We start from the raw sequence: 26,989 nt of genomic DNA on the forward strand, positions 1-26,989 counted from the left end.
TTTAATCTTTATCACATGCGCTAACACTTTTTTATAACTTTATTTTATTTATTTAGTTTTTATGTGGTGCTAAGGATTGAACCCTGTTCCTCACATGTGTGAGGCAAGCGCTCTACCACTGTGCTACAACCACAACCCCAGTCTCTGTCTTTTGATTGATGAGTTTAGGTCATTAACACTCCAGTGTTATTATTGAGATATAAGTTGTATTCCTGTTCATTTTGGTTTATCTCTGGTTTTTAATTTGACTTTGTTTCCTCTGTGATTGCCTTTTCCTTTAGTGTAGTTCCTCCCTTTGCTGGTTTTTCATTTTCTTTTTCTCCTCATGGAATATTTTTCTGAGAATGTTCTGTAGTGCAGGATTTCTAGTTGTGAATTCCTTTAACTTTGTTTATCATGGAAGGCTTTTATTTCATTTTCAAATATGAAGCTTAAGTTTTCTGGATATACGATTCTTGGTTGGCATCCATTTTCTTTCAGAGTTTGGTATAGGTTTTTCCAGGACCTCCTAGCGTTGAGGGTCTGGGTTGAGAAATAAGCTGAGATCCAAATTGGTTTTCCCCTCTATGTAATCTGATACTTTTCTTTTGTGACCTTTAAAATTCTATCCTTATTCTGTAGTTAGGCATTTTTATTATAATGTGGCTTGGTGTGGGTCTGTTGTAATTTTGTATACTTGGGGTTCTGTAAACCTCGTGTATTGGATTTTCAATTTCATTCTTCAGGTTTGGGAAATTTTAGAATACTATTTCATTGAAAAGATTGTGCATTTCTTTGATTTGTGTCTCTACACCTTCCTCTATCCTGATAAATCTTAAATTTGGTCGTTCCATGTTATTCTGTAGTTTTTGGAAGTTCTGTTCATTGTTTATTTTTATAAAATTCTTTATTTTGTGGGGGGGTACTGGGGATGGAACTTAGGGGCATTTTGCCACTGAGGCACATCTCCAGCCCTATTTTGTATTTTATTTAGAGACAGGATCTCACTAAGTTGCTTAGTGCCTTGCTTTTGCTGAGGCTGGCTTTGAACTTTCGATCGTCCTGTCTCAGCCTCTCCAGCTGCTGGGATTATAGGCGTGAGCCACCACACCCAGTTTTGTTTATTGTTTCTTAACATCTTTCTGTGGTCAAATTTATTTTCAAGATTATATATTTTGTCTTCATTGCCTGAAATTCTGTCTTCCAAGTGGTCTTCATTGTTGGTGATACATTCCATTGAATTTTTAATTTGGTTTATTGATTCCTTCATTTCAAGGATTTCTGCTTGATTTCTTTTCATAATCCCTGTCTTAATGGAAATGATCTTTTACCTCCTGAAATTTATCTCTGATTTCACTCCTTACATTATCCTTTAAGTTGTGAATCAGTTTAACTTATGTACATTCTGAACACTTGCTCTGACATTTCTTGTACTGCGTTGTCAATGGATTCTGTTATAGAGCATCTTGTTTTGTTTAGGGTGCTTTGATCTCTAGTTTTTTCATGTTATTCTTGTGTTTTCCCATCTAGCAGTGTAGATCTAAGGTAGTACAGTTTCTACCCTGTAGGCTTATAATGTTCCTGAAGGTTTTCAATTCCTTGACTTTATAGGGGAGTCCATATTTCAGCACCCAATGCAAACAATATACAACTTTAAACCAAATAGCTCCCTGGGGCTGTAGCTCAGTGGCAGAGTGCTTGCTTTGCACAGGTGAGGCACTAGGTTTGATCCTCAGCTCCACATAAAAATAAGTAAACAAAATAAAGATATTTTTTTCTATGTAAAACTAAAAAAAGAAAGAAAGAAAGAAAGAAAGATGTCAGGCACTTCTCTCCCAGGTGGTCCTGAAGGCTGAGTGCTTGACCTGTGCACCTGTCATGAGAGTGGTTCTCCATTGGGTGGATCAAGACCAGGCTTTGAGAGGTCCAGGCCTACCACGAAGCTGTGAGTACTGGAGTGGGCTGGTGGCTAGGGAAGGATTGGCAGATTGGGAATTGGGGATGGTCCTGTCGGGTGCTGGACTGATGAAGGACCTGGTGAGAACAGGGTATCAGTGGATACTCAACTGGGGAGAGAGTTGGAGACCAGGCTTGTACCAGGGTCCAGCAAGTGCCAGCCCAAATGGGCTCTGGGGAACCAGTGCATGCCAGACTGGCTGGCTTGGTGAACTGACAGCAAGATAACCTCACACCCTCTTCCAACCTTCCCACCTACTAAAGCCACACCCAACTGTCCCTGAGCACTTCAGGACTCAATGAGCTGGGGAGAGACTGTCTCCCTCCTGCCTCTGCTCCAAGTTGGTGGCCAACAGCACATCAGCAAGAAGACTTCAGGTGCCACCCAACCCACAGGCACCTGGACAATGGACCTCTAGGCCCTGGGTGGTGTTCCCAAATGGTGGCTTCCTTGTCCTGAGATGGTGGTGGCTTTGGCAAAACTGCAGGCACCTTGATATTGGGCTTCCAGGTCCTGGCTGGTGTCCCAAGATCAAGACTGCCAAGTCTTAAGTTGGTGATGGCAGTGGCAGTGTTCAAAGATGGAGGTGGCTGTGTTCAGGTGGCAGGCCTTGCGGAGGTGGAGGGCCTTGTGGTGGCCTGTCATTGGGATTTTGATTTGCATTTCCCTGATGATTATGAATATTGAGCACTTAAAAATATATATATTTTGGCTATTAGTGTATGCTCCTGTGAGCAATGTCTTTCAAATCCTTTGTGCATTTTTATTTTGCTTTGTTTTTCTGTTGAGTTTTGAGTTCCTTGAATATTCTGTATTTTTTTCCCAATACTAGAGATTTAACCCAAGGGGGTGCTTTACTACTAAACTACATTTCTAACCCTTTTAAAATTTAAGTTTTTTTTTTTTAATGGATCTATAACTTTTTTTTTTTTTTAATTTTGAGACAGGGGTCCACTAAGTTGCTGAAGCTGGCTGGAATTTTGATCCTACTGCCCCAGTTTCCCAAGTAGCTGGGATTGCAAATTTGTTCCAACATGCCCAGCTATATTCTGACTATTAATTATTTGGTGGATGAATAGTTTATGAGTATTTTCTCCCATACTGAAGTTTGTCTCTACATCTTATTAATTATTTAACTTGCTATGCAAAAGTTTCTTGGTTTGATATGATCCCATTTGTCTATTTTTGGTTTTGTTGCCTGTGCTTTTGGGGTTTTATCCAAAGAAATTATTGCCTATGCCAATATTCTGAAATGTTTCTCCTATGCTTTCTTCTAGTAGTTTTAGGTCCTACATTTAGTTCTTTGATCCATTTTAAGTCAATTTTTGTCTATGGTGAGAGATAGGGATCTAGTTTCATTCTTTTGCATATGAATATACAGTTTTCATAGTACCATGTATTGAAGAGACAGTATGTTTTTCCAATTCATTTTTGGCATCTTTATTGAAGACCAGTTGACTCTAAGTATGTAGATTTATTCCTGGGTTCTCTCTGTGTTCCATTGGTTCATGTCTTGATTTTTATGCCTGTACCATGCTGTTTTGGTTACTTTGGTTTTGTAGAATGTTTTGAAATCAGGTTTTGTGATACCTCTGGCTTTATTCTTTTTTTTTTATGAGTGCACTGTTATACATAGTAGTTGGGTTTGTGTTGACAAAATCATACATGAATGGAATTTGATTTAATCTATTTCAGTACCTCAACCTCTACCCACTACCCTTCCCTCCTCTGCTCCCGCTCCCTATTCTTCTGTCTCTACTTTACTGGTCCTCCTTTTACTCATTCATTTATTTATTTTTGATTGATGCTTTATAGATATACATAAAGGTGGAATTCACACATGCACATAGCATCATTTTGTCAAATTCATTTCCCATTTTGTCTTCTTTCCCATCCTTCCTTCCTCTCTCTTGATCTCCTTCTTTTATTCCACTGATTTTCCCTATACCTTTATGATATTAGACCTCTCCCCCTTTTCCCTAATTTTGTTCTAGCTTTTGCATATGAGAGAAAATTTTTTGAGCCTTGATTCTCTGAGCCTAGCTTATTTCACTTAGCATCATGTTCTCTACTTCCATCCATTTACCTGGAAATTCCATGATTTCATTCTTCTTTATGCTGAGTAAAACTTTATTGTGTATATATACTTTATTTTCTTTATCAATTCATCTATTGACATGCATTTGGACTGGGTCATAATTTGGCTATCGTGACATACCCTGCTATAAACATTGATATGGCTGTTATCACTATAGTATGCTGATTTTAGTTCTTTTGGGCAAATACTGGGGAATGGGATAGGTGCATCATATGTGTCTTAGTATTTTGAGGAGTCTTCAGACTGCTTTCCAGAGTAGGTATACTGATTTGCACTTTCACCAACAGTGGATGTGCAATATCACCCATATCCTTGTCACCATTTATTACTACTTATATTATTGATAATTGCCATTCTGACTGGAGATAAAATGTTAGTGTAGTTTTAATTTGCATTTCCCTGTTGGGTCCTGGACTAATGAGGAACATGGTGAGACCGGGGTATCAGTAGATGCTAGAAGTATTGAACATTTTTTTTTCATATATTTTTTGGTCATTTTGAGAAATGTCTGTCTAGTTTTTCTTTCCATTTATTGATTGACTTGTTTGTGGCTTTGTGTAAGTTTTTTGAATTCTTTATGTATTCTGGATTTTAATCTTCTGTCTGAGGAGTAGCTGGCAAAGATTTTCTCCCATTCTGTAAATTCTCTCTTCATTCTCTTAGTCATTTTCTTTGTGGTGCAGAAGCTTTTTCATTTGATAGCATCCCACTTATTGATTCTTGGTTTTATTTCTTGAGCAATAGGGGTCTTGTAAAGAAGTCTGCCTATACTGATATGTTGGTATTGAGTCTGTGTTTTCTTCTGACAGAAGCAAAGTTTCTGGTTTAATTTAAGTTGCTGAACCATTTGATTTGACTTTTGTGCAGGGTGAGAGATAGGGATCTAGTTTCATTCTTCCACATATGGATATCCAGTTTTGCCAGCTATCTTTTTAAAAAAGGCTATCTTTTTTTTCAACATCATTATCAGATGACCATAAGTATATATGATGGTCTGTGTGTCTTCTATTCCATTGGTCTTCATGTCTATTTTGATGCCAATACTATGCTTTTTTTTAAAAAATTATAGCTCTATAGCATAATTTGAGGGCAAGTATCATGATGCCTCCTGCATTGGTCTTCTTGCTCAGAATTGCCTTGGCATTTCTGCCTCCATCTTTAATTTTCTTTTTTGCTTTAGATTGCTTTGGGTTCTCTTGTTTTTTTTTTTTTTTTGGTTTCATATGAATATGAGGATTTTTTCCTATTTCTGTAAAGATGACCATTGACATTTTGATAAAAATTTCGTTTAACTTATATACTACCTTTAGGTAGTGTGGACATTTTAACAACATTAGTTCTTCAAATTCATGTACATGGGTTGTCTTTCCTTTTGCGTAGTGTATGTTCTTTTCAATTTCTTTCATCAGTATTTAATTTTTTTTTTGCAGAGATAATTCACTTTGATGCTTAGAATTATCCCTAGGTGTTTTAAAGTATTTTAAACTACTGTGAATGGGATTCATTTCTTAATTTTTTTCTTGCTGAGTTCATTATTTGGTATAAAATACTACTGATTATTATTACTGGTGGCATGACTCAGATGCAAACTGAGGTTGCTAGTGGCAAAACACATAGTACTAGCCACTATATGATGATAGTTGCTACTGATTTCTGTATTCAGCAACTTTACTATTTTTTTAAGACTAAAAGTTGTTTTGTGTGAAGTCTTCATGTTTTCCTATATATATAAAGTCAAATATCTGCAAACAGGGATGATTTGACATCTCCTTTCCTTGTTGGCTGCCCTTTATTTTTTTCTCTTATTACTCTGGCTAAAGCTTCCAATAATATATGGAATAAGGTTAATGATGTAGGGCATAGGTCTGCTATGAAGCTGAGGCATCCACAGAGGCCCCCCGCTATAACCCAATTTTTGAAATCATGCCCCCAAAATTTGAGACATTTTGCTCAGAGTTGCAGGCTTAAAGGGCTTATGGAAGGACTAGGAAAAGGGAAAAGGGATCATTCTTTAAGCAGAGTGGGTACTCTCCGAGCAAAGAAGGACAACATGACCCTCTACCTCCAGTTCAATGGGGGGGTCCCAGGGAAGTTTCCAAAGAGTCCTGCTCAGGTCTACCTCTGGACTTTTGACTGACAGCAAGATAACATCAGACTTTCAAGCTACCACTGTGCATAAGAGCTTTAGATTACTTTGGCCCAATCTGACTGGTTTTAACTGGAACCTGTTTTTACAGATTTTATGGTGAGGGGAATAATCTGGGAGATAGGTCTGTGTAAGGGTCAAGGAAGTACCCTCCAACCCCTTTAAGAGTAATTTGTGCTTTTATAGCATGTGGGCCTGTAGGCCTCCAGTAGATAATAGGTTGTTTGCTGAGGAATGTAACATATCCTGTTGATTCAAGCCAGGCAAGGCTGCAGGTAAATTGCTTTTTTTTTTTTTTAAGGAAAGTATATGGAGGTCAGCACAGTGGGTCCTTTTTTGTGGTGAGGGGGGATTGTACCCAGGGACTTATGTATGCAAGGCAAGCACTCTACCAACTTGAGCTATATCCCCAGCTCACAGTGGGTCCCTTTTATAGATATTCCTTAGCCTCGTGTTCCTACTGCTCAGGGCTGTGTGTTCCCTATCACTGAAAGTGAACATCCTTATCTTGTTCCAGATCTTGGAAGAAAAAACGGTCTATCTTCCTATCAGACCTAGAGAGACTCTTGTCTCAAAACCAAAGAAAAACAAAAACCCACAAAAGCAAAACAAAACAAGAGAAATGTTAAAATGTATTGTAAAATCAATACTGTATTTAGAGTGGAAAGACTTTGGCTGGTGCTAAATTGGAAGTACTAAATCTACCAGGTGCCTAGTTTTTTCAATAAATGTGATAACGTTTAAGTTAGCATCTTGCATATATAGCTAGCCAATACTGCTCGATTAATTTTTTTAAAAACTAAATAATAATAATTTAAAAACTCCTACAATTGTATTCTTCTCTGCCTGAAGAAGGCTGCGGATTGACACTTAGTAAATTTTATGTTGTGTCATCAGATATAGAAAACACAAGGTGGGATAAGAAAATGTGGGAAAGAAAGGACAAAGTGCTAGGTGGATTTGACTCCGTGGTTTCAGCAATATCCACCTTCGATTTCCTTGGTTTGGGGTCTCGCTCTCAGTCCCCTCCCCCCCCCCCAACTACACCTGTCTGGCATCTTCCTACTCGGTCAGCGCCAGGTGTCCCCACCACGAGGAGTTTCATCTGACCTCTTGGTCCACACATTGCACCCCTCGGGCTCTTTAACATCTTTTGCCAGTGGAATCACACCTGGACAAAACAGTGAAGCCAGCTGGCCTCCCCGCTGGGAAGCGGCCCCCCCCCAGTCCCAAACTCTCTCACCCGCCGCCCCGCCCCGGTCGGGGAGGGTCCGGCTAGGGGAGGGACTGCAGGTGAGGCGCCCTCACCCTGGGCCTCTCACTTCCGCCCAGGTGAGAGAAAGCGGCCGCCGAGCCCGCCACGGGCTCCCACCCGCGCATCCGGAGGAACAGGTAAAGCGTGGGGTCCCAGCACTGTGGGCGCGCTCTGCTCCCCGGGGATCCCGGTTCCCCGAGGCCGGCGGGGACGGCGCTTCGCCCGCTTCCCGAACCTGCCTTCCCGGCTCCCAGCGCGCCTGCCCGGAGGTGGGTGGGCCCGAGGCTGCAGACACCGCGGGGCGCTCGGAGGGGCCGCGGCGCTTGCGGGAACCCGCTGGGGTCCCGCAGTCCTCTTGCGTTGGTCCGGCGTCACCCCACCGCGGACCCCGCCCCGCCGCGCAGGCTCGCGGCAGGGCCGGGGCAAGGGAGCCGCCCCGTCTCCGCAGGCCTCCCCCGGCCTCAATTCCGGCCGGCTGCGCTCCGGGACGCAGGGGTTGGATTGTGCACCCATATCGGTGCCTTCCGCTGCGCCCCCAGAGCTGGGCGGAGTCTTTTCCTCCACGAGTGACTGTGGAGGGGGTGCACAAGTGGTGCCCCAACTCGGGAGCCCGAGAAGAAGCGGGGCCCAGCTGCGGGCCGATTGGGCCGACTTGGCTCCGGCCAGGTCTCGGCCAGTATCTGCCAGCCCCACTGCGCAGATCCGCAGGACCGGGCCATAAGGGCTCTGGCCTTTGGGAAAATTACAGGATTCCTGCTTCAAGTCAAGCTCAGGAAAACATTCCCAACAGATCCTTCCCACCCTTCAAAGCACCAGCCCTCGGGGTACACGCGGCGGGTCAAATTAATCTTCCCCTGGTGTGTTCAATTGGCACTTTTATCCCTCCCTAGAAGGCCCTTATCACTTTGGATTCGAATTTCTAGTTCACTGGTTTGTCTCTGTGATTGAGGTGCGCTTTACACGGCCTGATTTCTCTAGGTTGCTTCTCACCTGCGTTTGGGGTCTGCTCATTGGTAGGTGCGCAACCCCTGTCTTTTCCTGAATGAAGAAGCCTTCTGGAGACCTAGAAGGGAAATCTCAGTTCCACTGGGAGTGGTAGACCACACTGAAGGCGAACGAACCCCCTATTGGCTGCTGGTTCTTTTGCATGCGTCTGGTTTAAAGGAAAGCTTTAATAGAGGAGGGAGTTAGAAACAAATGTGGTTATTTTGCAGAATCAGAAAATGTCAGGTGAGGTGGTGACCTGTAGTTAAAATGAGATTTATGTTTCCAGGACCTAATGGCCTTTATAAGGATCATAAAAAATTTAAAGTAATTAGAAAGTTAATAAATGTGGACGCGAAAGGTAATTAATGGGTAGAATTTATAAAATGAGTACCAAAGAGATTTACCCTGTCTAGATGCTTTTAGCGGTCACAGAAAATGGGGCTTATCACCAGAAAAATAGTTTTGTTTAAAATTGAGAAGCCTGAGCTCTTGTCTGTGTTTAACAATGCCTTAATGAGGCATTGTTATGTATTTAAAATCACGTCATGTTTTTGTCATTTTATGATGGTTGTGCTAAGAACTAAACCCAGGGCCTCCTGGATGCTGAGCAAGTGGTCTACCATTGAACTGCAACCCCAGACCCTTAATATTTTTGTAACTATGAAGTTAGCATATTCATCGTAGGAAAATTGTAGAGAATTATCAGAAGAGCACCTACAGGCACCCAGAAGCCCACTCTATTGAAAGAAAATCACTAATAACAATTTTTTCCATTTGCATTTTGAAGTTAGAAATATCTGTGTATTGTCTTGTAGTCAGTTCACTTTTAAATACACTTGAGACTTTGAGTGGCTCAGAATTTCCTAGTCCTTAAAATTGTGTTTAAGCATTTAATAATAATTTTTTTTTTTTACACAAAGGAGTTCAGTTTGTTTACTTAATACTTGCTCACTTTGATAGTAGAGGAAGTTCTTTGGAGAAAACAGGACTATTCTGCTCTGATATGGAGATTGTAAGACTAGGACTACGTCTTTCTGTCTTTCTTCTTCTTTTTTACTTAGAGGTTTTTGTGTAGATTTAGATGACTTTTTAAAAGCTCCCATTTTAGATTCTGGTGAAAATGGAGAGAAATTTAGTGCCTCTCAGTTCCCTTTCTTTTATTTTCATCTATTTTTGTGGTGCTGGGGATCAAACCCAGTGCCATGGGCATGCTAGGTATACACTCTACCACTGAGCTATAACCCCAACCAATATCATTTCTCTTAGTAGGTGGAATGTATCAATGCTGAAGAGATAGAGCTCACTTTTTGTTGTTGTTTATACAGCTGTGAAGCCTGCATAGTTTGAAGACATGGAATTAGGTCCACTTACCATATGATTTTTGGCAAGTTGTTTGATTCTGGTCCTCTATTTTCCCATTTGTAGTTGATCTTCTGAGATTTGGGGTGGGTAGAAAGAAAATAATGTGCCTTGTAATTGGTAAGCTATTTTTCTCCCACTTTTTGCTCCTCTATTCTGAGGATTAATTCTGATAGAATTATGGAGATGCAATCTTTTTATGCATAAAGCTCAATTCTGTTCTCCCACTTGCTTTGACCATATGACCTGACAAACAAAAGTCTTTTCTGAAAACACTGTGCAGGGATTTTTGTGTAAAGGTCTAGGTTAATACTCCTGTCAACACAGTAAACCACTCGCACATGTGACTACTGGGCTCTTGAAATGGGACTATTTGGTTTTAGACAGAGTGTAAATGTAAAATACACACTAGATTTTGAAGAGATTTGGTATAGAAACAATTTAAAATACCTTCACAAATTTTATATTATTTAATATTGAGATGATTATCTGTACTGGGTTAAATGAAGTGTATTTGAAGTTAATTTTACCTGTTTCTTTTTACCTTTTTCATGAGTCTACTAGAAGATTTAAATGTGTGTGTCACATTACATTTTTGTTGAGTAACACTGGGTGAGAATTCAGTATGTTTTTATCCTTAAAAGTCCTTAAGATGGTTTAGTTTACTGAAGCACTTACCCTCTTACCCTTTGTTAATTTAACAAAGCTCATAGATTACATATAAACTGATTTTTTAACTCTTATAGGATGTCTCTGTATAATCTCCTCTCTTGTATTCATTGCAACGGTGAAGAATTTTATTGTTCAGTCTTCTCAGAAATGACTGTTATTAATTACACAGCAAAACCTCAGCTACAATTTATTAGCTTCCTCGAGGCCCCCAAAATATCTTATATCATTTTGATTGAAAAGAGCTGTTCATTTGTTGAATGTGTACCAGTTGAATATTCTGCTGTATCTCATTTAGCCCCTTTTACTACAAATGTATTAATTTCTATTAACTTTTTAAAAACTATCTAAATAATTTTTATTGACTCTGTGTTATGAGAAGAAGTTGAAATAAGTGAATATTGAGGGTCAGGTTGACAACCCTCCCCCCATGTTAATTCCCTCCAGTTGCAAATTTTTTACTATTTATTTTTGAAATGGTATCTTCTGTGTTACCCAGGCTGACCTCAAACTCCTGGGCTTAGTTGATCCTCCTGCCTCAACCTCTTTTGAGTGCTGAGGTTATAGATGTGAATGATCATGCCTGGTTGAACTTTTTTTTTTTTTTTTTTTTTTAATTTAACAAAGCTCATAGATTACAGAAACTCCTTAGTTCAAGAATTAGTTCTTGATAACTAAGACAGATATTTAGTTCTTTCTTTCTTTTTTTTTTCTTTTTGTGCCAGGGATTGAATTCTGGGGCACTTAACCACTGAGCCAAATTCCCAGCCCATTTTTAAAAATATATATTTTATTTAGAGAGAGGGTCTCACTGTGTTGCTTAGGGCCTCCCTAAGTTGCTGAGACTCAGCCTCCTGAGTCACCGGGTTTTACAGCGGCTGGATAGTTAGTTCTAATCCTGTTTTTGTGTTAGTGACCAATAGGAAACAATCTAAAATGCTTGTTAATAGATTGGGTGTGTATTCCTATGGTGGAATGTTATTTAGTTGTTACAGTGACTAAGAAAGAACTGCATTTATCATCATGAATACATTTTAAAGACTGGAAATTGAGGAAATTGTCAAAGAATAAATACATAGCAAGCCATTTATAAAGTTTTGAAAACCTGACAATATTATTGCAAATAGAGATACTATTTTAAGAATTTCAGATTTAAAACCTGTGAATATTAAGTGCATGTATTTGGGAAACTCTCTTAAGGTTTTTTTTATTTTTAAATTTTTTTCTCTTAAGGTTAAAAGAAATTGGTAAGTTCTCTGTGAGATGAGCACTCTTTAATGTAGGTCTTGCCCTTAAAAGTCTTGCCATTCGCTTTGATGCTTCTTGCCTGGTTTTGTAGATAGTTTTTGGTCCGTAGCCTTTCAGGGATAGGTCAGTTTTTTTTTTTTAATTGCTTGTTCAAAACATTACAAAGCTCTTGACATATCATATTTCATACATTTGATTCAAGTGGGTTATGAACTCCCATTTTTACCCCGTATACAGATTACAGAATCACATCGGTTACACATCCACGTTTTTACATAATGCCATACTAGTGACTGTTGTATTCTGCTGCCTTTCCTATCCTCTGCTTTCCCCCCTCCCCTCCCCTCTCCTCCCTACCCCATCTGCTATAATTCAATTCTCTCCCTTGTTTTTTTCCCTTCCCCCTCACATCCTCTTATATGTAATTTTGTATAACAATGAGGGTTTCCTTCCATTTCCATGCAATTTCCCTTCTCTCTCCCTTTCCCTCCCACCTCTCGTCCCTGTTTAATGTTAATCTTTTCTTCATGCTCTTCCTCCCTGCTCTGTTCTTAGTTGCTCTCCTTATATCAAAGAAGACATTTGGCATTTGCATTTTAGGGATTGGCTAGCTTCACTTAGCATAATCTGCTCTAATGCCATCCATTTCCCTGCAAATGCCATGATTTTGTCATTTTTTAGTGCTGTGTAATACTCCATTGTGTATAAATGCCACATTTTTTTATTCATTCATCTATTGAAGGGCATCTAGGTTGGTTCCACAGTCTAGCTATTGTGAATTGTGCTGCTATGAACATAGATGTGGCAGTATCCCTATAGTAGGCTCTTTTTTTTTAATACTTATTTATTTATTTTTTAGTTTTTGGTGGACACAACATCTTTGTTTGTATGTGGTGCTGAGGATCGAACCTGGGTCGCACGCGTGCTACCGCTTGAGCCACATCCCCAGCCCAATATAGTATGCTCTTTTAAGGTCTTCAGGGAATAGTCTGAGAAGGGCAATAGCTGGGTCAAATGGTGGTTCCATTCCCAGCTTTCCCAGGAATCTCCATACTGCTTTCCAAATTGGCTGCACCAATTTGCAGTCCCACCAGCAATGTACAAGTGTACCCTTTCCCCCACATCCTCACCAGCACTTGTTATTGTTTGACTTCATAATGGCTGCTAATCTTACTGGAGTGAGATGGTATCTTAGGGTGGTTTTGATTTGCATTTCTCTGACTGCTAGAGATGGTGAGCATTTTTCCATGTACTTGTTGATTGATTGTATGTCCTCCTCTGAGAAGTGTCTGTTCAGGTCCTTGGCCCATTTGTTGATTGGGTTATTTGTTATCTTATTGTTTAATATTTTGAGTTCTTTGTATACTCTGGATATTAGGGCTCTATCTGAAGTGCGAGGAGTGAAAATTTGTTCCCAGGATGTAGGCTCCCTATTTACATCTCTTATTGTTTCTCTCGCTGAGAAAAAACTTTTTAGTTTAAGTAAGTCCCATTTTTGATTCTTGTTATTAACTCTTGGGCTATGGGCGTCCTATTAAGGAATTTGGAGCCCGACCCTACAATATGTAGATCGGAGCCAACTTTTTCTTCTATCAGACGCAGAGTCTCTGATTTGATATCAAGCTCTTTGATCCATTTTGAGTTAACTTTTTGTGCATGGCGAGAAAAAGGGATTCAGTTTCATTTTATTGCATATGGATTTCCAGTTTTTATTTCCCTTAATGCACAGCTTTGATGATAGGAACTGCGAAGAACTTCTGGCCCATGCTACTTTGGAGTAATTTTCTGAAACTTCTTATGAAGATCCAAGACAGAGTGTGTTAGGAGAAGGAGGTGAGATAAGTGAATGTTGAGGGACAATGTTGTTGACAAATGTTCCTGCTGTTTATAATTCGAATAGTCTCTCCCCGCCCCTTTTGGTACTAGGGGTGCTTTACCATTGAGCTGTATCTCCAGCCTTTTTTTTGTAGTTGTAGATGGACAGTATTTGGAGTTGGGGTCTTGCTGAGTTGCTTAGGGCCTCATTTAGTTGCTGAGGCTGGCTGTGAATTCATGATCTTCCTTCCTCAGCCACTAGAGCTGCTGGGGTTACAAGGCATTCACCACTACTTCTCATGCTGCCTCTTCTCACATTTAATGTAGCTGTTTGTTGAAAAGGTCATTAACATTGGATACTGAACCCCGCCCACCAACTTAACACCCCACCATTGTCCTCTATGTTTCCTCTATTTTAACTTTTTTTTCATAGCATTTCCCTCTTTTTTTTAATTGTAAGGAGTTTCTGTATTTACAAATGGAAATGATAATACATTGTTAAGAATATAAATGGGATAATTTTATACAGAGTGACATTGTATTATACATAGTAGATATTAAAAAAATTAATGCAGGAGAATGATTTTGGGGGAAAGGCAGGAGAAAAATGAGGGGTGAAGGCTGGTGGATAGGACATCCAAAACCTAGAGTGGCCTATTCCATAGTTTCCTAGGATTATTTTGAATAGTAGAAACATTCCAAAAACTGTATGACCAGAATTTCTGGAGAAAAGTTAGGGCACACATTTGTAGTGTGCTGGAAACGGAACAGAATTTTTGGAAACTAATCATTAATCACTGACCATTAGTGAAGAGTCTGAATGCCCAAGGTCCTTTTGTGAGGGACTGGCTGCATCATCAGAGAACCATAAGTGTGAAATTTGCCCAGTTTTTTTTTAAAATTGTTGCTTGTGGGAGAAAACTGTCACCAAGAGGAATGTGGAAGTATACCATAGAGCAGTTTAACTTTATTCAAAATTGGCCAAGTTACAGGGAGTGTATGGATTGAAGAGATTCATAAAATTAGTATCTGGCTAATTGAAATATTCCGAAGAACTGACTCAGTTTTTAGTTCTGAGTTTGAATTAACATGATGTCTTTCAATTTTGATTCCAACATTTCCTGAATTTTCAGTGTCAAATGAACTTCAGCATTGCATATGGCTTAAGCATTTAGCCCCAAATGTCAGTATCATTCTTGAATTTATATCTGTTTCCAGAATTCTAGGGATATAGTGTTTTGACAGTGTTTTTTTTTTTAAAAAAAAAACACATTATTTTTGTATCTAAAGGGTTTAGAAAGACCTAGATCATTTGGTAGGAAGCCAAGGCCAGGACACCTGAATCTGTGTGTGTATGGCAGCAGATGTATTTATGTAGAGTCTTGGTGGGGAAACACATTGCTGTTTGGCTAGGAGTTCTTTTTCCATTTAATCAGTACCTCATAAATGCTGAACTTTGAGGACAGGGAATGACAATTAGACGAATCCTGAGCTTCACTCTCCAAGGGAAGTGTTAGAAACTTAAAGCTGTTCATGGACTTCAATTTTTGAGTGACTTCTGAAATCATGACTTTATACTTAATGGCTCATCGATTCTAATTCATGCCTAATTCATTGAGCTCTGGGAAATTTCCATTTAGGAGTCATGTGTAGTCTAATTGTGATCTGCCCAATTCACACATGCATTAGAGACTGAATACCTGTACTTTCCCCAAGGAAGTAGCCAGGATCTTTTCTCCTAAAATTTCAAGATAGCAAATCAGATGCCGTGTTAAATCAGTGGGGAGTTACATTTTTGTGAGTAACTGGGGGTCAGAAAAGTGTGTTTCTTGGGGTCCTTAATTTGCCTAAATTCTTGATCTAAGGAGAATTAATAAATCTTTCCAAAGAGTTTTCAAGCAGAAATTGAAATTAAATTTCTATCTCTTTCAGCTTTCCCCCCCCGCAAATGATTCCATTAATTGGTATTGGCTAAAAACATGGATTTTTCATAACGCCACAATATTATAAGAATTTCCTTCAATCAAATCCTTGGGTGAATCAGATATGAAAAATTCATGGCCTGAACTCTCTTGATCAATGATGGAGTGGAAACTGCTGAGCATGATAAACCTCTCATTCTTTTAAGGCTGTTATGACTATGGGGACAGTGGTACGCTGTGGCGTTTTAATGTCTAACTCCTGCCAATTGTAGATAACTGATGACCTGCTGGACTCTCCTTTACAATGTTTAAACAAACTTTAAATTCCCTTCCATAAGCCCTGCTAGTTTCTTATTAAGAATATTAAATTTGGCCAAAGATTTTCTATGATAATACCACGAGAGAGAAATAGGATCCATTTAACCCAAGTGCTACCTTCTGGGTGTTTAGCTGTGGAGATTACTTGCATTTCTTTCATATATTCTTAGAGCTTTAGTCCTCTCCCCTAGTTGTTACCTAAAACCATGGAATTGTAGTAGTTTTCCAGGCGTGTGTGTGTGTGTGTGTGTGTGTGTGTGTGTGTGTAGGTATGTATGTATGTGTGTGTGTGTGTGTGTGTGTGTGTGTGTAATAATATACCCCCCCCCCGCCCCCTTTCTGGAGATGAAACCAGCACTTTGTGCATGCTAGGCAAGCACTTTGTCACTGAGCTATATACACTTTTAGCCCAGCATGTTTTCAATGTTCTGGAAATATGTGTTTAAAAAAGTTAGAAGACTACACTGATCAATACTATTATCAGAATTACTTTTTAAAAATAGAAATCTGAACTGAATACTTCCTTACTTAAAAGCCTTTAATTACTTCCTGTTGCCTCCAGGATAAAGACCAGTCGGCTTAGCATTATTTAGAAGGACTCTCTCAAAGCTGTCCATCTAAATCAATGTTTCTCAAACTATCAGTGGTGAAAGGTCATGATCTCTTCTCCTCAATCTTTCAAAGACTGATTTTTTTTTTTTTTAAAGAGAGAGTGAGAGAGGAGAGAGAGAGAATTTCAATATTTATTTTTCAGTTTTTGGCGGACACAACATCTTTGTTTGTGTGTGGTGCTGAGGATCGAACTCGGGCCGCACGCATGCCAGGCGAGCGCGCTACCGCTTGAGCCACATCCCCAGCCCCTCAAAGACTGATTTTTAAGAAGAAATCATTTTAAAAATGAAATATAAAAAAAGATACACAAAATACAGTGCCATTTACAAAAAATTACTAACTATAATGGACATCTTTTACTGTGCCATTTTGCAGGAAGGTTTCTAAATGCTTATTTACAATTTTGGTACTTATTTGTGGGCCAAGCATCAATTTGCAGTTTGTATTTGGAACGCTGGTCTAAGTTACTTTTTCCGGGCTTTCTGCTACATCTAGAGACTTTACACTGGGTTATTTATAGCCATGTATGTGAATGTGTGTATATACATACACACACCACTGAAATTTGTAAAGTAATATATTTTGGTATAGTTGTCATCACCTGCTGACCAAATATGACCTATTATCACATGACTATGGCTTTTTAAAGAAATCTGATGGATTAGTTGGGGGGATTTGTCTCCTTCCAACCAATTATTTTTTTTGATTTTGGATCACACAGAGACATCTTTTTTGTGGGGTGGGATTAACAGGCAAGTTCTGAGCGATCTGTACAGAAATATTTTTTTCCTAAGAAGCCTTTTCTGTCTTGGGACTCTAATTCTATACTCCTTTAGTTACACAAATAGAAAATGTTTGAGTATCCCATTTCCCAGCCAGCCATGCCCCATAAATCCATAAATTCTCAGATTATTTACAAAAAGCAGATATAGCCTGACATTTTAAAATAAGGGACTTTGTTATCTATCAGCAACCTTAAGTGTGTTTGTTGGGAGATCTGTTTTGAGGGGAATCCCTCAAGTTGAAAGAGTGGGCCATAGGCAGGCTGTAAATGTTTCCTCTTCACTCCCTTTTGGTATACTTTATTATTGTAATGACTGATAGTTTAAATTTTTCAAAAGTTTTGCTGTTAAGAATGCAGGGGCTGGGGTTGTAGCTCAGTGGTAGAGTGCTCGCCTCTCATGTGGGGGGCACTGGGTTTGATCCTCAGCACCACACACACACACACACACACACAATAAAGATAGTGTGTCCATCTACAACTAAAAAAATATTAAAAACAAAAATCAAACAAACAAAATCCTTAAACCAAAAAAACCCAGTGCAGTAGCTGGTGCCACATGCCTGTCATCACAGCAACTCTGGAGGCTAAGGGAGGAGAACACCAAGTTCAAGGCCTGCCTGGGCAATTTAGACCCTGTCTCCAAAAAAGGACTGGGAATGTAGCTCAGGGATAAAGCTCCCGGGTTCCATCCATAGTACCAAAAAAAAAAAAAAAAAAGCAGTAAATATGCTTGCCATACAGAGTGTCTGTTTGCAATTATTTCTTTAGGAGAGACACTCAGAAGTAGACATTCTGGGTAAAAGAAATGAAAATTAAATATATGTTAATACATTTATTGACATTGCTAAATCTTTTTCCTAAAAAATTATGCTGATTTATACTCCAATCTCTCTTTCCATGATACCTGGAGCATAGGGTATTGTTGATCTTTAATAAATTAATAAATGTCAAGCTTATGGCATCTTAACTGTTTTATGTTTTAGTTTTTTTTCTTTGCTTTAGAGAGGTTGATATGTTAATTACCACCAAGCTGCTCTTGTCACTGTTTTTGGGCTGTATACTGTTATAGAAAAGTATAGTGCCATCCTGGCTGCCTCTGTTATTCAGTCACCTATCAAGGGGTAGTTGTAAGGGTTGCCGGAGTGAGTCAGAGAGCACATCAGAAGCAACTTGAGATGCCCTGTTTAGCATTTCTTTTGGAGGTTCCCATTGAATCCAGTGAGCATTTGGATGGACTGCTTGGACCTTTTATCAATGCTGATGACATCTCTTCTGTTTTTTTTTTTTTTAAATTTTTTTTTAGTTGTAGATGGACACAATATTTTTTATTTAGTTTGTTTTATTTTTACGTTGTGCCAGGGATCAAACCCAGTGCTTCATGCGTGCTAGGCAAGCACTCTACCACTGAGCCATAACCCCGGGTCCCCTTATGGTTTTTAGTATGATTTCTTGCTTAACGAGCTTAATTTAGAAGATAAGATCTCATTCAACCATTGTATCCAGGTTGATGTAAGAAAATTTTGATTGTATAATACTCATTCTTTGGTTCATTTCAGCAGCGTATCACTAATAAAAAAGATTGGCGACAAAATGTCATTTTGGTTATAGCAAAGGGAATTGTTAGCCTTTTGAGCCTTGATTACATTACATTTTAGGCTAATTTGAGCAAATGACTGGAATTAAAAATCATCATCCATAAAGTGCTGTTTTGGGTGGCTTCCTTCTGGAAATTCTGATGACTAGTACGAGTCTAGGATACTTGTTTTAATCTCTAAAATTTAACACTTTATTATTATTGTACTGGGATTTATTTATTGTTGTTGTTATTATTATGTATTAGGGATTGAACCTAGTGGTGCTTAATCACTAAGCCACATCCCTCATCCTTTTTATTTTTTATTTTGAGACAGGGTCTTACTAAGTTGCTCAGGGCTTCACTAACTTGTGGAGCTGGCCTCAAACTTGTGATCCTCCCACCTCAGCCTCCCAAGTCACTGGGATTACAGGTGTGTACCACCATACCCAGCTGATACTGGGAATTGAACCCAGGACCTTGCACATGCTACTTTTTTTTTTTTGGTACTGGGAATTGAATCCAAGGGCACTCAATCACTGAGCCACATCCCCAGCCCTATTTTGTATTTTATGTAGAGACAGGGTCTCACTGAGTTGCTTAGCGTTTCGCTGTTGCTGAGGCTGGCTTTGAATTTGAAATCTTCCTGCCTCAGCCTCCTGAGCCTCTGGGTTTACAAGCATGTGCCACTGTGCCTGGCAAGTGGTCTACTATTTAACTACATCCTCACTTTTTTTTTTTTTTGTTTTGTTTTTTAATTTTTAAAATTTTGGGACAACATGTTGCCAAATTACTTAGGATGGCTTTGAACTTGTGATCATCCTGACTTAGCCTCCTGTGTAGCTTTATGGCAGATGGTGCCACTGTGCCTTATTTCAAATGTTCTTTTCCAACTCAGCTTCCTTTAAAAAAAAAAAAAGTAAAATTTACATACAATAATGTATACCCTTTAATGAATTTTTATAAATGTATACATCTGTATAAAAAGTATCCCAATCAAACCATAGAGCATTTCCTTTTTACCTAAAACCTCCTTTGAATCCCATCCCAATGTAGGGGAGGACAAATATCTTTCCTTCTACCCTTCTATGTTCTCAGGTAGGGCCGCTGTTATAATGAATTAGAAATAAACCAGGTGTGGTGCACAGCTGTGGTCCCAGCTGCTTGGGAGTCTGAGGCAGATCCCTTAAGCCCAGGATCAACCTGGGCAACAGAGACCTTGTCCCCCAACCCCAGTACCTCTTTTCAGCAGCACATATACTGGAGTCGGAACAATACAGAGAGGATTGGCATGGCCTCTGTGCAAAGATGACACAAATTTGTGAAGTGTTCCATATTAAAAAAAAAAATAAAAAATCACATTTGTTTAATATAAGTTTTATGTGAAACAGGAGTCTTCATGAGGAAATGAAACCCAAAGAAGCAGTTAAACCTCAACATTTTAATACTAGTTTTGATGAAGAGTAGAGTTGTAGAAAAATATATAATAAGTTTGAATCCCAAAAATAGTATGCTGGGGATTTAGGATTATAGCTGTGTGGCCGGCACATGCTTGGCATGCACAAGGGCCTGGGTCCTATTCCCAGCCCTGTAGGGGGAGGGAAGAAAACTGATGAAAACCAGACAAACTGTAATGACTCCATTCATGAGAAGCTGGATAACTCACAGACTAACCATAACTATAGATTTGTTTACTGGAGCAGTGTGGAAGAGTGTTGACTAGTAATGGGGTTCAGAACATGTTACCCCTAAATACCATGCTTTGGTGTGTTGATGATCATCAGCTGAAGCAATGTGAGAAATAACAGATGCAGGAAAGACTTCCTCGGAAGCAGGTCAAAAGCTCCTCACCTGAAAGGTGGTGGTGTCCTTCCTCTGCCCAGAGGACAAAAGCATCTTTATCTCCAAAGATGGGCACATCGAGAAAGCTCAGTACACAGGCCTAAGTCTTCCCTAGTTTCCTCTGAGCTCAGACCCCTGTTGCCCTATCACATTTTTCTGAAATTCTCTTTATCAAAACTAGTATTAAAATGCTCAGGGTTAACTGCTTCTTTGGGTTTTTATTTTCTTATGAAGACTCCTGTTTTCTATTTTTCCTTTTTGTTTCTGAATTATTTATATACTCTTATTTATTTATCCATTTGTTATTAGAAATTTGGGTATTCTAGTTTGGGGCCTTTATAAATAAAACTGCTATGAACTTTGTACAAGTCTTTTTGTGGACATATATTTTATTTGGGTAGATATTTATGAATGGGAGTACCAGTGTATTTTTAACTTTATAAGAAATTATTTTTCTGTACATTTAAAGAAAAAAACTACCAAATAATTTTCCAAAGTGAATGTGCCATTTTACATCCCTTAATTAGCAAAATATAATTTTAGTTGCTTTTCAGTTTTGTCAACACTTGGTATTGTCTCTTTTTTTGGTTTTTAAAATTAAGCCATTTGAGTGGACAGGTAGTGGTACCTCACTATGGTTTTAATTTAAATTTCACAGGGCCTTTTGGTGAATGTTTTTAAAGTTTTCTTTAATTTTTCTGCAGGACTATAGACATATTTACTAATGGAATTCATCTTTGTATTTAATTTTTTTTTTTAGGTTTCTTTAAAGGTGATTGAAACAATTAATCCAAAATGCCTGAAAATCCTGCCACAGGTATACTAGATATATAGTTTTGTTATGAAATTAATGACTGATTCATAAATGGAATATGAGATAGTATTTAACCTGTCTTCTGATTATTCTTCTTCAACCAAGATAAACTGCAGGTCCTGCAGGTCCTTGATCGCCTGAAAATGAAATTGCAGGATAAGGGTGACACTTCACAGAATGAGAAACTGAGTATGTTTTATGAGACACTAAGGAGTCCTCTCTTCAACCAGATACTCACACTGCAGCAGTCTATCAAGCAACTGAAGGGGCAAGTAAGTTAGCATGGAAGAGCTCTGTGTTGATGTGTAAAACCAGTGAGAAAAGACAGGAGGAGACTATCAAGGACAAGCTGTCTGTGACAATCTTGTCTCAGCAAAGACCAGACATGGGCCTGCAGCCTGTGGGTAGCAATAGCATAGTTAGTTTTAAAATGTTGATAATCAAGCGGGTGTGGTAGCTCATGGCCTATAATCCCAGCATCCCGGGAGGCTGAGGCAGGAAAATCGCAAGTTCAAAGCCAGTCTCAGCAACTTAGCAAGACCCATCTCAAAAATATAAAAAGGGCTGGGAATGTGCTTAGTTATCAAGTGCCCCTGGGTTTAATCCTCAGTACCAATCAATCAATCAATCAATAAGATAAAAACTAAAAACGGTGTTGATAATAAATTTTATGTTGAACTTTGGAATATGGGTTTTGTAAACATATAAAGGTTAGATTAGTGAATTCTGAACATTTTCTTCAAAATTATAAAATGGTGGTTAACTTAATTTTTTTTCTTTTGGAGTTGGTGATTGAACCCAGGACCTTGCAAATGCTAAGCATGTGCTCTACCACTGAGCTATATATCCCAAGCCTCTTGACATTTCTTCTTCTTCTTTTTTTTTTTTTCTATTTAGTAGTGGGGATGAACCCAGGGGCAATTTACCAATGAGCTATATCCCCAGTCCTTTGAATTCTTTATTTTAAGGCAGAGTCTCATGAGTTGCTAAGACTGGTCTTGAAATTGGCACCTTCTTGCCTCAGCTTCTTGAGTAGCTGGGATTATAGGGGTGCACCACTGCTCTGGGCTTGATACAGCTGTCAACATAATGGAATAAAGGTAAAATGTTACCTTTATTCCATTATGTTGACAGCTGTATCAGCCAGTGATATTTTTAAAATCCTGTTTTTTTGTCATTATAGGATTCTTTTCTATTAATGTTTAAGTGGCTCTGTGACTCACTCGCTATTAATCTTGTGTCAGTTTCTTAACCCCTGAGTGCCTCATTTTTCATGTTCATGAAAATGAGATGATATTTCATAGAACTATTGTCAGGATTAAATGAGGTTATAACATGCCAGAGTCTCGATACAATACTTAGCCCTTAGTAAGTATTCAGAAAGTACTGTTGTTGTTATTGATGTATACTATCTATGGATTTTTTTTTGTGGCATTGCATGTCGAATTGTACAGATAAATGCCATAGGGCTTAGTGTCTTGCACTTATGCTACGGATTGCATCTGTGTGTGTGAAGGGTAATGAGATGTTAGTGTATATTCTATGAACTTGGGGTAGTCATAGAAGGCAGGAAACAAGAACAGATTTTAAGGTATTTGACATTTTTGTGTAATATTAAATTTAGAAATTTTAGCCTTATGAGCACACAGATTCGTTTGATGCACCTTATTTCTTTCATACGTGTTTTTTAACATACAAATTATACCCATAATGAGCAAAAGAGAATATGTCATAAATAGAAATGATTTCTTTTTTGAAGGTTTCTTTGATGGTTCTCTTGTTTTTCTCTCCACCAGCTCAGCCATATACCCTCGGATTGTTCAGCCAACTTTGATTTTTCTAGAAAAGGTTTGTTAGTGTTCACGGATAGTTCTATTACAAGTGGGAATGCCCACAGGCCCTGTAATAATTTAACTGCATCTGGGTTGTTTCCGTGGACCTCAAAGTTGGGAAATGAAGACTTTAACTCAATCATTCAACAGATGGCTCAGGTAAAGTTATACCTTGTCATGGGAATATTTAGCTTTATCCTTTCTGTTTCAGGTTTAAAAAGAAACCCATTCTTTTTGTCTTAACATGTGTTATGTATTTGCTTTTGTTTTTATGTTGAAAGGAGGAATTGGCACCCTTTTCTAACCTGTGAGTTGGAATTTTATTATCTTAAAATCACACAAGAAAATGTCCATGTGAGGGAGGAGAACTTTTAGGAAGACTTCAATTGAACACATCTCTATTCTTATAAGGAAGGAGACGTATTTATTTTTTGATACTGGGGATTGAACCCAGGGGTACTTTTACTACTGAACTCCATCCCCAGCCTTTTTTACTTTTATATTGTCTTGCAAAGTGGCCCAGGTTGGCCTTGAGCTTGTGATCCTCCTGTCTCTGCCTTCTGAGTCTCTGGTATTATAGGCGTGTGCCACTGTATCCAGCAGGAAGAAGATTCTTACTGGTTTTGATCACAAGATGAAACATTGAAACAGTTTTAAGTTTTATATCAAAACAGAATTAGTGGGAGTTGGAACAAATACAATTTAGAAAATTGGGGGGAAAATTGACAGTTGTAGCTTCTGCTAACTTAAAAATTAAATAATAGTCAAACTTTTGAATATGTTTTGTGTTTGTTCAGCAGTCTTTAAAAATGAAACTTGTGTTTGAAAATTAAAAAGAATCTGTTTAAGATGTGATATTTAACTAGTGTTCTGGACTACTTTTTTTTGCTTAATAGTTCTGGTCCCTTCATGTGATGATCTTGTTAGTTGATTACATTTATAAATTCACATAAAAGCAATTATTAACTAAAGTAATCAAATACCTACATGTCACAGGTAGAACCAATTTGAATGGTGGCCTTTCCATAGTCTTTTGAATTGATTGAATAAATGGAATAGTAATTCATCACTATAGAATTAAAAACAGAACCCTAAAGAGTTGCTGGTTCTGTGTAGGCTTAATACTAGTGTATTTTTGATATATCCAATATACTTTTCCTCATTAAAAAAATTGTATTTTGCATCAAGAGAATTTAGGGAAATTCAATATAAAAAAGTAATTTAGAATTTACTGTGGGAAAGAGCATTTTTCTTAGGCATTCTCATCCAGCTTGGGATTCATCGCGAAATGTGAATGAAGTGTGAAAATACCTCTTCAATTCCCAAAGGTTACAGTGCTGCACACTCTCTTTTGTGTTCTACTGAAAATAATCAAGTTACAGAGTTCCTGGAATAATGTATTACTGAAATGCTGAGTTATTTTGAGTTTATTTGGTTTTGTAGAGATGTCTTAGAGAAGCTATTTTTCTGCTAAGCAATTTCAGTTCTGTGGAAAGGGTGCATTGGTTAAATGTAGATTCATTGACATTTATATTTTTCTTTTATCCCCCTTCATTAGGGCCGGGAAATTGAATATATAGATATAGAACGGCCTTCAACTGGAGGCCTTGGATTCAGCGTGGTGGCCCTTAAAAGTCAAAATCAGGGAGAAGTTGATATCTTTGTGAAGGAAGTACACCCAGGGAGTGTAGCAGACAGGTAAGGATGGTGTTCATTTTATACTCTGCTAGTTTTTTTCTGATGATTCTGAAATCATTATTATACAAGAGTATAAGAAACTAGTGCTAAAAGCAGTAACAATAGCAGCTAACAATTCCTTTAGCACTTCCTGTGCGTTCGTCAGGCCTTTTGTAGATGTTCTTTCATTCACTTGTGGCTGTGGTCCAGCAGTGTAGGTGTTACTACTCCATTTTATAGATGAGACAGGTGAGGTTCAGAGAGGGTCAGTGGTTTTCCTGTAGTCACAGAGCTGTTAATGCTGGGACCATGATATGATTCTAACAGTCACTGCAAAGCAGCTAGTGCTCTTTCCACTGTATCACTCTCACCCAATTGGTGATCACTAGGATGGTAATCTTTTTCTTTTTTTGTATTGGGGATTGAACTGAGGGGTGCTTAAGCACCCCAGCCCTTTTAAATGTTTTTATTTAGAGACAGGGTCTCACTTAAGTTGCTTAGGGCCTCCCTAAGTTGCTGAGACTGGCTTTGAACTTGTGATCCTCCTGCCTCAGCCTCCTGAGCTGCTGGGATTATGGGTGTACATCACTCAATGTATGGGAATCATCATTCTCATTCTGCATACTACATTGTTTATTAAATTGATAGTTATAACACATTATTGATTATTATGCTTATTGTTAAGAGGCCCCTCAATCTATGTTATCCTTCATGGATTGCACTTCTTTAGGTTTTTAAGAGTGATACGCAGGCCTTATATTTTATCTCTATTTGATTTCCAGTCTTTGGTTTATTATTCATTTAATAAATAATACTATTCACACGTGCCTGTTAAATAAAAGCAATGTCACAGTGTATGATTATAAAAATTCTCAGCCAATAATATAATTTCGAACTCACATTCTCTGTTTATGGTGATTACTTCTAGTTTCCCCAATTAAAATTGGATATAATGGATTTTCATGATTTTCCATCTTTATTCTGCCTTCTAATGTTGCATTTCAAGTGTTTTGTGGGTCCATAGCTGTGGTCAGATATATTTTAGAAACTCTCTCCTGTCTGTTCTTCAATACTGGGTGTACATAGTTAGGGTGATCTTATGATTTATTGTTCAAGTTAGGATGGTTTTGGGTTGAAGTGGTATGCTGTTAATACTGAAACAGATAGTAGGTATAAACTTGAACTCTTCTTAGGCAATACAGAATATATCTAGACTTATAATTGCTTAACATTAAGCTCATTTAATATTGATTAGCCAACTTTTTTTTAATTCAAATTTTTTTCCTTTTAAATATTAGGATATAATTAATATAAACTTAATTTTAAAGTGTACAAGGTCATGGGTGTTGCTATATTCACAATGTTCTGCAGCCATTCCCACTCTTTAATTCCGGTACATTTCAACCACCCAAAAAGGACCTTTTAATACACCTAGTTCCTTCTCCCTCCATCCCTTGGCAAGCACCAATCTACTTTCTTTCTTTTTTTATCTTTATTTTTTATTTGTTTTTTATGTGGTGCTGAGGATTGATGTGCTAGGCAAGCGCTCTACTAGTGAACTACAGCCACAGCCCCACCAATCTACTTTCTTTAAACAACATGTATTAAGTTCTTTGTAACACCTTGGAAAGTACTGATCTAATGTATTGTTGTCCTTCCAGACTGTGTTATTATATACTTGGTGTTTAGATGCATGACTGCTCTTGATGAAACGTTGAGCAGCATTCCATGGCATGGGGGTTGAGTCTTCACTACAAATTAACCTTCTAGTCCCATAACCTTCAGGCATGTCTGTCAGTGATCCACACAGTTGTCCTGTTTTTCAGCATCGGCATCTCCATTCCTTTATAAGATAATCGTAAGAAGCTGTCTTAGTATGTTTTGTGCAGTGATAGCAGAATACCTAGGACTATACACATTTATAAATAACACATTCATTGGCTCGTAGTTCTGGTGGCTGAGAAGTGCATTGTCAAAGTGTTCACATCTGGTGAAGGTCTTTTTGCTGTATCATTATATGGTGGAAGCCAGAGGGGGAGAGGAGACAGAAGGAAGGGACAAGCTGGCTTGTCCTTTTGTAAAGAATCATTCCCACCATGAGG

At 38.4% G+C, this 26,989-nt stretch overlaps 1 protein-coding gene and 1 non-coding gene across 6 annotated transcripts in view; both read left to right on the plus strand.

The window, feature by feature from the left end:
* The first annotated feature begins 7,426 nt into the window (after positions 1–7,426).
* The window catches only part of Patj (PATJ crumbs cell polarity complex component), a 344,745-nt gene continuing 325,182 nt past the window's right edge, over positions 7,427–26,989 (plus strand). For all 5 annotated transcript variants that reach the window (XM_078026378.1, XM_078026375.1, XM_078026379.1 and 2 more), the window contains exons 1-5: positions 7,427–7,572; positions 21,325–21,381; positions 21,484–21,650; positions 23,175–23,369; positions 24,769–24,908. In XM_078026378.1, coding sequence (XP_077882504.1) covers positions 21,360–21,381; positions 21,484–21,650; positions 23,175–23,369; positions 24,769–24,908 — 524 coding nt within the window. In that variant the 5' untranslated portion in view covers positions 7,427–7,572; positions 21,325–21,359. The remainder of the gene's footprint in view (positions 7,573–21,324; positions 21,382–21,483; positions 21,651–23,174; positions 23,370–24,768; positions 24,909–26,989) is intronic.
* Positions 19,958–20,063, plus strand: LOC120891026 (U6 spliceosomal RNA). The gene has a single exon (XR_005735463.1). It is a non-coding gene; the product is annotated as a U6 spliceosomal RNA (small nuclear RNA).

The sequence above is a fragment of the Ictidomys tridecemlineatus genome, chromosome 11 (assembly GCF_052094955.1).
Source record: "Ictidomys tridecemlineatus isolate mIctTri1 chromosome 11, mIctTri1.hap1, whole genome shotgun sequence".
Lineage (NCBI taxonomy): Eukaryota > Metazoa > Chordata > Mammalia > Rodentia > Sciuridae > Ictidomys > Ictidomys tridecemlineatus.